Source organism: Rhinolophus ferrumequinum, chromosome 9 (genome assembly GCF_004115265.2).
Source record: "Rhinolophus ferrumequinum isolate MPI-CBG mRhiFer1 chromosome 9, mRhiFer1_v1.p, whole genome shotgun sequence".
Classification (NCBI taxonomy): Eukaryota; Metazoa; Chordata; class Mammalia; order Chiroptera; family Rhinolophidae; genus Rhinolophus; species Rhinolophus ferrumequinum.
The window spans coordinates 28,221,949-28,236,608 of record NC_046292.1 but is presented as its reverse complement, the minus strand read 5'-3'; the positions used below and the strand labels follow the sequence as shown (position 1 = coordinate 28,236,608).

The 14,660-nt window shown below is 41.0% G+C and overlaps 1 protein-coding gene across 1 annotated transcript in view; it reads right to left on the bottom strand.

Annotated features, from left to right (window-relative positions):
• Positions 1 to 5,627: 5,627 nt before the first annotated feature.
• The window catches only part of ZMPSTE24 (zinc metallopeptidase STE24), a 31,318-nt gene continuing 22,285 nt past the window's right edge, over positions 5,628 to 14,660 (bottom strand). Inside the window, exons 8-10 of the mRNA XM_033115625.1 lie at positions 13,079 to 13,183; positions 10,104 to 10,247; positions 5,628 to 7,352 (exon numbers count right to left, since the gene is read on the bottom strand). Coding sequence (XP_032971516.1) covers positions 7,128 to 7,352; positions 10,104 to 10,247; positions 13,079 to 13,183 — 474 coding nt within the window. The 3' untranslated portion in view covers positions 5,628 to 7,127. The remainder of the gene's footprint in view (positions 7,353 to 10,103; positions 10,248 to 13,078; positions 13,184 to 14,660) is intronic.

Sequence of the window (14,660 nt, the reverse complement as noted above, 5' to 3'; positions counted from 1 at the left end):
GTGGCTTCGCCGTCAGTGCTTTGGCAAATCCTGAATCACAGCATTTCCGCCCCTTCAGCGCCCCCCCCCCCCAAAAAAAAAGCCCTACTGTTGCCGTGACTGCTGGAGCCTTAGAATCCAGAGAGAACTAGGGCTCAGTGAGGAGGGGAAGAGGATGAGAGCGACAGGAGGCAGCTGCAGCCTGTCCCTGAACAGGCTCAGGCATTTCGTACCTGGTGGGGAGGGGCTTCCCCCTTCCGCAGGCCAAGTCCCATTACTTGTCCTGGTGCCTGAATCCTTGGCCTTCGAGAGTCATTTATTTAAAACAAAAATAAACGAAAGTTTCAAAAACAACCCAAAAGAAAACCCCAAACAGTGCCTGATACATAGCAGGTGCTCAATAAACAGTTACTGAGTGGATGAGTATGTTCAGGTGCTCAAAGAAGAACCCACCCGTCATCAAACCAGGAAGGAAAGGATTTGGTCTCAGTCTGTGGCTGAGGCTGAGGCCCAGAGCATCCAGTTTATTCCCTCCGCCGCCAACAACAGGGACCTGCTCCTCAGTCACTGAACTTTGGGAGACAAAAATCTAATCAACAAAAATGAAGTAGGAAATCAACTCCCCCATTTCCAATTAGGAAAAAGGGGATTTAGGAAGCCGAACAGAGTATCACATCAAAACAGCCCAGTCCCTTCCTAGAGGTTCAGCAGCTTCTCCTCCAGAAGAAGCCCGTGAAGACTCAGAGTCCCAACCCTGGCCCTGGCAGGGTTGCAGAAGTCTGCATGATGGGATTTTGTTTAAAGTAATTTATCAAACTATTAATATTTCAGCCCAGCTGGCCAGCATCCAACACATGCCACCAAAAAAATCAATGAAAGGGGCCTCTAGCCAGAGCTCTGCTGTTTTACTACCAAACAGGGTCTCAAGTTGGCGGCTGGTTATTTGGGTAATTTCTGAAGTGGGTAATAATATGGTGGCACTGAGTGGGCTTAGAAGCTGACGAAGCCCTCTGCAAGGAAAGCACTGGCAGAACAGTGGAGCAGCAGTTGGAGGCTGCTCTAAAGAATCCTGGCAAGGACAGAAATACTCCCAGGCTAAATGGCGGGCCTGTGTCTTATCCATAAAGCAGGACAGTTGAATTCCCACTTTATTTTTGTTGACTAGGTTTTTGTCTTCCATTGAGAAGACCCATAAGCCAGGTGCTGTGGTTATTGGGCCTCGGTCATACTCTTCATGAGGTCACAGTCAACTAAACTCAAGTGAATCCAGCTCCAGGTGTCCTTTGCGCCCTATCCTATCTGATAAGCACCACAAACTCAACTTGTTCAAAACTAGAGTCAAAACTGGAGCCGCTCCTCGACCCACCTGCTCCTTTAGGGTACCCCTATCAGAGATTAGTTCTACCATCTCCCTGGAGCCCCAGGCCTGAAAGCTGCATCATCTTTAACTCTCTCTGCCTTCATCCCTTATCGCAAATTCTGTTGATCTCTCCTTTTCACTCATTTGTTTAGCGAATGTTCATTCATTCTGTAAGTATTGCTCATTGTCTCCCCAACTAGAATGTAAGCTCTATGAAGGCAGGGGATTTCGTCCTGTTCACTGCTGTACCCTCAGAGCCTACAGCAATGTACAGTATTTAGCAGGAACTTGATATATACATTAGCTAAATGAATGATTATATTATTTAGGATAATAGCCACATGCTTTATTATGGAACACAACCCCTGAGACCTGGACCATCTTCCTCTCTAGCCTTATGTCTCCTAACTTCTTGCTATTCCTAAAACACCCCATGTTCTCATGTTTTTATCCCTGCTGTTCCCTGGAATACCACCCTCCTGCCCTTCCTTGTCTAGCTAATTCCTACTCCTCTTTCAAAACTTGATCTTGTCCTCTAGCGATGCCCTCCTCACCCCAACTGCCAGCTGGGCTGGGCGTTTTTGTTTTTATGTTTATTTACATCATGGTGACCATGGTGATTATCATTATTAGCAATTAATATGATCGTCAATCAGTTACTGAGCTCTTATTATTATCAGGCACTGTGCTAAACACCCTGCAAACATTATCTCATGCTACCCTTACAACAACCCTGTGAAGCAGGTATTAACCCCATTTGTCATGTTAAAAAATAAAATCTCGGGGTGGCCAGTTAACTCAGTTGGTTAGAGCATGGTGCTATTACCGTGTTTCCCCCAAAATAAGACCTAACCGGAAAACAAGCCCTAGCATGATTTTTCAGGATGACATCCCCTGAACATAAGCCCTAATGCGTCTTTTAGAGCAAAAATTAATATAAGACCTGGTTTTATTTTCGGGGAAACACGGTAGCACCAAGGTTGCCGGTTCGATCCCCGCATGGGCTGCCGTGAACTGTGCCCTGCTTAAAAAAAATAAAAAATAAAGAAAATAAATAAATAAAATCTCTCAAATCCACTTCCACCTACAGCTACCATCCCATATTTTTGGTTCTTTTATGGGAATAAAGGATGGTTGAGTATGGCTCCTAGCTCATTGTACCATCCTTGGACTCCTTCCTGGCTTCTCATCTCCCTGGTCTCTGAGAGTCAGAGTGTCACATGGCTTGATCCTTGAACACCTTTTTTTCTCACTCCTCTTGTGATCTCATTCAGTTTCGTGGCTTTAAATTCCACCTATACATCCCTAACCCAGACCTCTCCCTTTATCTCAATTCATTTATCCAACTGCCTATTCAACATCTCCCGAGAGGTCTAGTAGACGTCTATCTCAATTTTAACATGGCCCAAATGTTAAAATGATCGGCCCTCTCAAATCCCTTCTCCATCTCAGTTACTGGCATCTCCATCCTTTCAGTTCCTCAAGCTAAATTGTCTTGTACCCCACATCTGATACATCAGCAAATCCTGTTGGCTCGGCCTTCAAAATATATCCAGAATTCAGCCACTTCTCACCACCTCCCCGACTACCACTCTAGTCACCATTTTTATTTCTTGCCAGAAGTTTGGCAAGAGCCTCCCAACTAGTCCCCTGCTTGCACCCTTGCTGCTCAACTAGCAGTCAGAGTGGTCCTGTTAAAACTTAAATCAGAGGCCGGCCCGGTGGCTCAGGTGGTTAGAGCTCCATGCTCCTAACTCTGAAGGCTGCCGGTTCGATTCCCACGTGGACCAGTGGGCTCTCAACCACAAGGTTGCCAGTTCAATTCCTCGAGTCCCACAAGGGATGGTGGGCTCCGCCCCCTGCAACTAAGATTGAACACAGCATCTTGAGCTGAGCTGCCTCCCGGATGGCTCAGGTGGTTGGAGCACGGGCTCTCAACCACAAGGTTGCCAGTTCGATTCCTCGAGTCCTGCAAGGGATGGTGGGCAGCGCCCCCTGCAACTAAGATTGAACTAAAATTGAACTAAAATTGAACATGGCACCTTGAGCTGAGCTGCTGCTGAGCTCCTGGATGGCTCAGTTGGTTGGAACGCATCCTCTCAATCACAAGGATGCCGGTTTCGACTCCTGCAAGGGATGATGGGCTGTGCCCCCTGCAACTAGCAACGGCAACTGGACCTGGAGCTGAGCTGCGCCCTCCACAACTAAGACTGAAAGGACAACAACTTGAAGCTGAACGGCACCCTCCACAACTAAGATTGAAAGGACAACAACTTGACTTGGAAAAAAGTCCTGGAAGTACACACTGTTCCCCAATAAAGTCCTGTTCCCCTCCTCCCCCCCAAAAAAAACCTCAAATCAGATCATGTCTCCCTGGCCTAAAACCGTCCAATGGTTTCCCCTGCACTCGAGGAAAAGCCTGAGTTCCTACAATGGTCTACAAAGCTCTGTAAAATCTGCCTCATCCCTACCCTTTTGACTTTATCTCCCACAATTTCTTCCCAGACACTCTGGCCTTCTGGCATTTCTCAAACACACCTGGCTCCCTCCCGCATCAAAGGTCTTTACACGTGCTGTTCCCTCTTCCTGGAATGCTCTTCCCCTAAACATCTGTGTAGGTCACCCACTCATTACTTTCAGGTCTTTGTTCAAACATTACCTTCAGTGATGTCTTTTTATGACCACCCTATTTAAACTGCAATTCCCCTCCACCACCAAACACCCCGGGCCCTCCTTTTTCTCCAAGACATGCATCATAATTTCATGTACATTTTATATATTTCTATTGTCCCCACACTAGAATGCAAACTATAGGAGGTGGGGATTTTTCTGTTGTTCATTTACTAATGTGTTCCCTAGCACCTAGAGCAGAGCTTGGTACAGAGCGGGAACTCGCTATTTATTGACTAAATAACAGATGGAGAAATGAAAACTCAGTCAAGTTTCTTACCCAAGGACTTACTAGTATGTGGTATATTGGATTCTAGAGACTTCGTTATTAGCCTTAAGTTATACCTTCCCTGTTTATCAACCACCACCCAGAGAGCCACAGGGTAGCTCTGACCTGAAGGCAGAGGCTGTGATCTGAAATGCCGGCTTCATCCTGCTCACCGCATAAGGGCAATGCTGGTTTCATAGGTTTCAGAATACATAGGGGTATCTTCCTATCCGTCTTGGGCCAAACTGTTTAAGAAATCCTCCTCCCTGGAAACCATCTGGATAATAAGAGTCAGAGGTTTCCCTATCCATCCTGTCTGAATAGGGCTACACTATTCACTACAGACCATTTCTGCCTTCCCACCAAACTGTACTTCGCCTGACACACCAGTTACTCGTTCACATCACTGTGGTCTTGAATCAGAAATTTCAGGATACAAGTTCTCTGTAGTTTTCTTTGTATAGAACCTAGGACAGAACTTAAGTCCCTCAAATGGTACTTAGTAAGCTTTCTGCTAATGATGATAGAACACTCAAAATAGTCAAAGCTACATAAAGTATACATGTACAGAAGAGTCCAAAGGATTGATGAAAAAGACCAAGTGGAAGAAGGCTTCCTCAGGGAGGGGAATACTACATAAAGGACCGCCATTAGTACTAAAATCCCTAGCAATCCCGGGAATTCTGCTCCTATCCTAAGCAGGCAGAATTTACTAGTAGCTCTAAGACTTAAGCAAAAGGGCAACGCAGATGAAGGCAGTTTATACACACGACAGAGACTCTGCCTTACGTTCAGAGATCAACCCTGCTGCAGGCGGGCGTATTATTTACTTGCAGCCTTCATCTACTTCATTGAGCCCCCTGCATATCTGCCGAGTACTAAGGTGCAAAGTGGGTGCAAAGTGGCACCTCTTTCCCTCCTTGATTGGCCTGTCTACTCCTTCCCCTGATTGGTCAAAACCTCAGGAAGATACCAGTATCCTCTGGCCATCCCTATGCCTCTGCTATCTATAACCAATCACATGCTAAAAAGCTAATGACTGCCACCACATGTAAGGAGGACCGAAAAGGCAGCGGGAGCAGACCAGACAGGCCCCAGATAATGTGAAGTCGGGAACATGGAGAAGGAATGGTTCCGAATGAAGCTTCTGAGGGCACACCAGCCAGAACTGGTAACACTCTGGAGTGGAGCAGGAGGAAGGCACTGAAGGGGATTGTGAGGGAGGCTCAGTAATGGTAGGGCTGCTGCTTCCTCCTATTCTTCATGTCCCAGCACTCAGCTCCTCTAGATAATAAACACACAGCTAGGTAACAGATGACACAAGTTTTGTCAAATCAAAGACAAAGTACATCAACTTGCATTGGCAATTTTTAATGTTTCACTTGTGCAGAACTGAAATTTATATTTAAAGGCACAGAAGGAAGGAGAGGCAGTTATCACAGCCTGAATTCACGATAAAGGGTGCTGGATAAAATCAGAGGACTACTCCTCTTTAGCCATAGGAAAATAAATAATGCAGTACTAAACTAGAGCTTTATTTTATTACATTTCCATGTAAAGACATCACCCAAATATGAGTTAAGCAAGACTTTCTGACCAGATACCAAGGGTGCACAGTTGATCCCACTTTGGAATAAATGCCCAGAAGGCAAGTTTTACCGGTGGGTGGGAGCTTAGGCACAAAGAGTTCTCATTCAGGAAGCGACAGATTTGAAGCAGTCAAACACGCAGCTTTGAAAACTGGAAAAGAAATCTTTCAAGACATTTGTTTTGAAAAGAAAAATTATCTGCCTATCAATAACTGTAATTTTCAAAAATAGAATCAGGCCTGATTAAATAGTACTGAGGACTTATTGATAAAAATTACAAAAATAAAAACTGAAACTCTTCTGTCCTTGAAAGAGATATAGAAAACTATATTTTTTCCTATAATACCATAAGAGAATTGTCAGTATTTCACCCTTATGTCTCTTAAAATGTCATTTCTTCTTCTTTCCACATTCTGCCACTTTAAAAATAGCAAAACCTGTTCAATATGGCAATATGTGTGCTAAGTGAAAGTATGCGCTACCTAGTGAATAAAAGTGTATGAAGGAGGGAAAAGCTGAATGTTTTGAAAAATACTAGTTTACCCCTTATGGGATCATACCCACCAGGTGGAAGAAAAGATAAAGACTAAGATTTTCTTAAAAATATCACCCAGTGATTTGAAACATTTTATACATAATTTCTAATTTCAACACACAATTGGAAATTCCTGATTGGTACGTACACCAAGAGAGGGAACAGTGAAATTTGGTAGAACAGTGGGGCATATTTTTGACTACTTTCATTTAAATGACATCAGACTTACCAATTATTATCTTTCTTCCTTATTTAAAACACTGATTAGCCAGGTTAAATCCTAAGTATGAAAGTAAAAACAAGTCTCGACAGATCTGAGCACAGCTGGGTGCCACTGGTTCTGCATTACAGAGGACTCAGGTGTCCTCTTTTAAATATACGCGTGTATGCCCCCAAACACCTTATATGCAGATGCTGTGTAAGTGTGGAAATAAAACAAGTTCTGTATTTTCTAAAATAACTTCACAAGCTGATGGTAAATTCGACGTTAAAGATAAAACTATACCTTTAAAAACATTAAGCCTTAAAATTGTATCCAGTGTTTTAAGAAATGGATTATTAAAATAATTTTTGAAATGAGATATTAAATGTATTTAAATCTGGGCTTTTCTGTACTTAATAATTTTTCTTTAAAAAAAAAAAAAAAGTTTAAAAACATCAAGAGCCGGAACATGCTGCCAGGACAGAAATAATCAGAAATGTCTTCAGTCGCAGACCCTGGACAACTCAGTCTTGTTTTGAATTTTTCAAAGCTTGAAGTCTCTCTAGTAGTGGAGGATGAGAATAATGCCACATTGAAAACAGCCAGTCAGAAACTGGGAATCCCAAGTTATCTTTGTTTAGTTTGATTAAAGCAGAATACAAGTCTTTAGCCTTCCCAAGTTTCTTGGCAAATGCATCTGCTTGAAACTCAAATCTGCGGCTTAGGACTGTTAGGCAAAAAGAAAGAACCTGGAAAAGTAAATAAAAGGGTTTTAACGAGTGCCGAAGCCTTTGTTGTCACTGAAGGTTTTATGAACTAAGACTGGAGAAGAAGTTCAGCTCAGGATAAGAGAAACAGCAGGCCCGAAGAAAGATCAGTAGTATTTAGGGAACCTAGGATGGGGGAATTATTATAAATTGAGTCCTTCCCCCCGGCGCCCCCTCCCCGCCAAGCATCAGACCAGAAACAGATATATAACCAAATGAATGTTATCTTTACCAAAAATTACTAGTTTTTAAGAATCTGCCATGTGCCAGGCACTTTACCTATTCCCCAACAATCCTATAAGGTAATTACTCTTACTCCTGTTTTACAGCTGAGGAAGGTGAAGTTCAGAGAGGTTAGATAACTTGCTTGAGGTCACACAGCCCAAAGTGCTGAAATTCTCAGTGACTCCAAAGCCCACACATACCACCTTCCTCAGAGTCAGGGTAAAGTCCTGGTAATTTATATTCAGATTCTTTTTTTCTTTTAAAAAAAAATATTCTTGATCATTTATCCACTTTTAAAGAATAATGAGTCTTTACTGAGAATATTCTAAAATATATGCAATAGATTCTAATGACAATCTCAACATTGAATTTTCTAAAGTGTCTGAGCTCTGGTGGCATTGCCAGAATGAATATCCAGTCCCTGAAGGTGACACTATGAAGGAGACAAATTTCATTTGAAAATATAAATTTCTAAGGGAAAAATAACTTCTCTGCATACTAAAATATTGCAGGTTGAATGACATGATATTTAAGATATTTCTTATCTTAAAATAGTTCAGCATTAAAACAACAAAAAAAAAGTTTAAAAATTCTCTCGTTTGTACCTCTAGCAAATATAAGAGTCTCAAAGTAAAGTCTGGGAGTTCTTGATACATTTTAAGATATATCCAAAGCTAATAACTGAATTCTGCCTGAAATTTCTTTCCAATTCTTGAATATACTTTTTAGGATAAAATTATTAACTGGTGTGTGTGTGTGTGTGTGTGTGTGTGTGTAGTGTGTAGTGTGTGTGTGTATGTGTGTGTGATGATATTAAGTGCCCCAAGCAAACTGTTTTTTGAATCTCACTGTAAATAAAGAAAGACATAAGCAGATACTAATATGCGCTATCTGCTCTTACGTAGGTTTGCAAAATCTTCTTAGTTGGGCAATTTTCCCAAAGACAATACCTCTTTCCTATCATGACCTCTTAAACATTGACATTAAACATAAGATTTTCTGTTAAAGTATCTAGTCTTTTTGAAACAAATCTTATGGGCTCTCAAAGGTTTTAAAAATTAATAGCTCTGTGATTTAATCACATTTCAAATTACTCTACACCACCACATTTATTTAGACATGTTTTGAAGTGAACTCAACTACTCTCAATATAAGGAAACAAAACAAAAAATCCAGAGCAACCCAATTAAATGCACAAAGGATAACCACCAACACTACTTATAAGAGGATCTGCTACTCAGTCAGAATCTAGGAACTTTCACTTAATGAGTATGATTATCTGATTTCCCAGTCTGTGGCAGGTTAAAGAAGAAAATTAGAATGGGATAGTGTCCAAAACGAAAAGTCACATTGACAGTAGCAGGGATTATCAGCCTCACAGTGAGGGAAGAGACAAGAAAATTACTTAACTATATAGCTCAACTGCTGAGAAAGCAGAGCAGTCTGAGGTCATGAGTATACATGACCCAGTGTCCTTAAGGCATTACTGAATTGTGACAGAAGACAGAAATGACAACATCATTATAAGGCGGTCTGTAACCTCTTTAGGAAGTAACAAATAGGCATTTTATAAATATTTTCAATAAAAGTTAAAATACAAACTTAAAACATTTAGAGTTTAAAGATAATAAATCTCAGTTCTCTGAAAAATTAGTTTAGTTTATGTGGACGATGCAATACAAATATGATTTGTTCCACTCTATTTTTCTTTTCTGGTACCTTATCCTTTTCTCCCTTTTTATAAAGAAATAGGATTCATTTAGTTTATCTTAAAACCTTAAATCTATAGCCTGTCCCAAGAAAGAAGTCTTCTGAAAGGAGATTATCTCAAGATCCCCAATATTACTTCTTGGCTTAACCTGGAGCCTTATCAAATATTCCCACATGTTGCCATCATCAGAGTTGTTAATAGAGAGTCTCATTAATCCGTGTCTTATCATATGTATTGGGTCCCACTACTGAGCAATCACAGAGTAGTGCTTCTTAAACTTCTCTTACCGTAAAGTAGCCAATTCTGATTTAGAGGGTCTGCGGTGGGATCAGAAGGCTATTTTGAAGCAGGTTATCAGAGAAAACCACCAGAGGAACACTGTTGTACAGCCTCCTTTATCTAGACATACCTATATCCAATTATTGTTTGTCTTGTCCCCTCGCACACAGATTTTCACTCAGGCATTGGGGAATATGTGGTCTAGGACATAGCATTGCAACAGTCAATCTCCATCCACCATGTCTCTGAGGTATGTGTTATTCCAAGGTTTATACTACTGAAGTCTAATTCTCTATTTTCCCCCCAAAACATACGCAAGCGTTTGTTTATCTGGGCTTGGGTTTTTCTGCTGCTTTCTAATATTGCCCAGTAAAATCAAGGGACTGAAAGACTTTGTTTCATCTCCTTGTTAAAACCATAGTTTTTTTTTGTGTGTGTTTTTTTCCCACTGCTGTAGGGGTTCTAGATTTGAAAGAGACAAGGGCATATGTGAGATAATTTTAAAGATTATACGTTACCTCATTGTAAGGTGAAAAAATAAACTGGAAGATGATCAATAGTCCGATTAGAGTGGGTTGGCTGTCATAAAAACCAAATGCAGCAAAAAGCTCCTTTCGACCAATTAATACAGCAAACAAGAAGAAACACAGGAAAGAATTCATCTAGAAAGAAGTATACAAAATTTCTAAGTTATTACTAAGCAGTTTTCACTGCAGTACCAAAAAAGTAGAACAAGACATTATGGCGTGACATTAAAAATGGTGTCAGTGGACAAAGAAAGTTATTCGGGTAGTTTTACAGTTTTTATTCTAGAAAGAAAAATAAAATTTCCCCAACTGTATGAACTATATAGTTTTCTCTAGGACAGGCTAAGTGCAGCCTCCTAAGATTAAAGGTTTAAAGTAGTCAATAGCAATAGGATATTTTCTTTCTGCAAAAAGTTAAAGGGCTAGAAAGGATTCTGACTTTGTTTTCACCAGACACAAGGCCTCCCACCTCACCGTGATGTGGAGGCGCCAAAGAAAGAGGCATCCCTCGAATGCTCTTTAGGACCACGGGAGCTGTACTGAATAGTTAGAAAGGCCCAAGAAAAAAGCAGATCTGTTTTTAACAGTATCTGAGAGAGAAAAAAATATAAAAGTCTGCACCAAAATGCTTGTAAAGGGGTATTGGAATAAAGATGGAGAACAAATACTTTTCCCTTAGCAGATGAGGCTCTCGGAGGCCACATATACCATATTTAAGTGTGCTGCTCCACACCATTTACCAGGTGACTCAAAAAGCTGCCAGCTTAGAGTGGGGCTCAGAGCATAAGGCTCGCCAGCTGGCCCAGGATGAAGTGCCAGCAGCTCTGCCACGCGGCCTTTGTAACTCGGTGGATCCAATACAATGAGCTCCAAGATAAAACTTTACTCTCAGTGACGGCCCCTAGAATTATGAACTATGATGCCATTTCCACCAAGTAACCGCTGTCCTTTTGAGAAACGACTTTTGGTTTCCTACTGGAACCTACTAGAGACTGATTCTTGCCCATGGGACACCGTGATCCTGTAGCCTGAGCTACTCCTCTGGAACTGGACACTATGTTGATCCACATAGTAGCAAGGAAACGGGTACTCCAACATCAGGTGTAAGTGGTGTACGTGGGCATGGGAATAAAGAAAGTCATGAAGGAGGAAGTTAAATGAGTAGGTGGCTCATACTCCTAGTGTGCCAACTCCTAACATTCTGCCACCCCTCAATCAACCCTCATTCATGGGGAGTTTCCTATACTCATTTTAATTGAGGAGCAAACATTTGAGTCTCTTTTACAAATAACTTAATATATGTATGCTGGCACCAGCTGAAAGTGGACTGCTGTGGCATTACAGTCCCATCTTGGAAGACAGTCGTGAAAGGAAGTACTCTCAGTAAGGAACTTTACGCAGTTTAGCTCATTGTTCACTCAGACTGGAAGGAGAGAGGGCCTGACCTGAAGATATATATACTAATTCATTGGCAGTGGGCATCTAATGGTTTGGCTGGATGAGCAGGGCCTTGGAACAAACTAGAGGATGGCTAACAGGGAGATTTGGACAAGAGGGATGTGGAAAAACTTCCAAAATTAGGTCTGAGTATGGTAGACTTTGGTCTACTGTGAATGTTCACCACGTGTCCCACAGCCGAGGGGCTCTCAGTGATCACATGGAGAAGACACCTGCTCTGTGGTGTTAGCCAGCCTTTCCCCAGCTGCACGTGGACTTGGTCAAGGGGCCCACGAACAAAGTGGCCAAGGTGATGGGGATGGAGTCAGTGCATTAGTCAACAATGCAATTAGTCCACATCCCCCCATGGCTCCTCTGCGGGGCCCAATCTATCAGAATTGGCAGTCAACCCCAGCCCTGACAAGGTACCACATTTCAGGGACCGGCCCGCCCCCTCGTGGTAGGCTGATTCTATCAGAACCCTACCTTCATGAGGGTCAGTGATTTCATGTATTAGACTGAATATTTGCTTTGAACTTAGGTTTGGACTTATTTAATGTTTCACTCACTGCCATGTATCCATACAACAGAACTTCAAGCCAAAGAACTCATGTTTATACCTACAGATGTAAGGCAAGAGGAAAGTGCCTACAGGGTCCACAAGTCTTCCCGTAATCCATCACCCAGAACCAGGTGGCATTTTAGAAAGGTACAAAGTTCCCCTTAGGACTCAGTAAAGGCTACATATGCTCGAACCAGTCAACAAGATACAGTCTATTTCACCCAGAGCCTGCAAACCATGGTTACTCTGTGGGTTTAGAGGTATTAATACCCAAAGGAATGTTACAGGAACTGTTATTTTCTTCTTTGTATTTACTGCATTTTCCAATTTCTTTTCAATGGATGTACAATGACTTTTAAATGAGAAAAAAATATATATAATATTTAAATTGGGGAATATGGAGAACGGTGTGTTTTTCCAGGACCCATCAGCTCCAAGTCAAGTCATTGTTTTCCATCTAGTTGTGGACAGCTCAGCTCACTGGCCCATATGGGAATCGAACTGGCGACCCTGGTGTTATGAGCACTGAGCTCCAACCAACTAAGCCAACTGGCTGCTCCAGAGAAAAAGATGTTTTTAAAAAAGCATTTTAATTCCAACTTATCTAGGTTCACTCCTTTTGACCTTATAGCTCCTATGGCTGAGTAACTCAGGAGGTAGTGACGACAGTGGTGGTAACAATAAATGTTATAGTACCTACCATGTTCCAGGTGCTACTACAAACTCTTCACATGTATTAACTCGTTTAATTCTTACATCAGTCGTATGAGGTACCATCATTCAAGAAGGGAAGAGAGGCAGAGAGAGAGAGGTTCAGGGACTTGCCTGAGGTCACAGAGAGAGTGAGTCAGGGAACCGTAACGTGAAGCCAGGCAGCCTGGCTGTAGTGCCTGTCTTAAGCTCTCTACAATATGACCTCTCATTTGACTTCCATGCCATAAAAAGAGAATTGTCACTCCAAACTCACCTGGCTAATAACGATATTTTTCACTGTGTGTCCCAACTTCCAATGCCCCAGTTCATGGCCTAGTACAGCAAGCACCTCCTCATTTTTGCATCCTTGTTTCTTATTCTGAATCAAAGAACAAATTGAAAATACATTATCAAGAACCTCCAAATTGAGCATAGAATCATGAACAAGACAGATATACTCTGAATGCATGAAGCTTATAGTCTAATTTAGATTAGAAAAAAACTGGAGAAAACATATAAACCTTTATCAATAGGACAACAGCTAAATAAATCACGACAAAGTCATATGATATCCACCTTATAAACCCATTAGAAATTTTGTTTTCAAAAATTATGTTGTGACATAAGAAATTGCTCATGATAGTGTGTCAAATAATAGATATATTATACACCCATTAGAAATGTTTTCAAAGATTATATCCTGATATAACGGTTTATTAGTTGAAGAAAACAGGAAACAAAATAAAAACATATAGTATGATTCTAATTATGAAAAATGTGAATGTGTCTGTAAAAATACATAAATATAGGAAACAGACTGGAAGTATATCAAAATAGTAACAATAGTTTTTTTGATATGGTAGAATTACAGTGATGTTTAACTATTTTATATCTTTCCTATATTCTAAATTATCTACAAATAAGCACATGTCACTTACGACCTCCAAAAATATACCTGGAATTGCCATTTAAAAAATTGAGACTTCCAAGTGAAGACGGCAGAAAGACCATTCACATCGAATTTTAATCCCTACAGAAGCCCAATAAAACTATAGTCAAGAGAGATATGTAGTTTTTAAAGATTAAAAACCCACAAGGATGGGGGAAACAGTAGAGGTGACAATAGCGACAAAATTTTGGAAGAAGGAAAGGAGATGGACAAATGATAACAGAGTACACAGACCAAAAAAGGCTGAATCAGAAGCCAGCAGTGGAAAAAAGAGAACCAGCTTGATTTACACCCCAGTCTTCAAAGGGCTTGGGAACTAACAGCACCAGGTACTTCTGGAACTGGTGGAAAGGGGAGAGGTGACTAAAATAAGAATTGGGTGAGAGCTGTTTGAGAAGTGGTTAAAGCTCCAGATTCCTTCTCCAACTCCATACTAAAAGGCAACTGCTCCTCCCTCATCCTGGCAGAAGCCTGAAAGTTTATTCTCTGCATAGGGGAAAAGAAGAGGACCTTTCAACTGGGGGTTCACTAAGCTTGTCAATAAAAAAGACAGTGACTATCCAGTTTGTATTTAAAAACAGCCATAACAACAAAGTCTATCTACATGCTATGTACAAGACATCTAAAACATAAGGATGGCAAGGTTAAAAGTAAAAGGATAAATAAGACAGTGGTGATGGTTGCACAACATTATGAATATACTAAAAACCCCTGAATTGTCCATTTTAAAAAGGGTGAAATGGTGAATCTGATCTCAACTTTTTAAAAAAGTAAAATGACGACATGACATCTAGTGAACATTAACCAAAAGAAAGCTGGTGTAGCTATATTAATATCAGACAAAATCAACTTAAAGGCAAAAAGCATTATTAAAGAAGATCACAAAAGAATGCTAAAAGGATCAATT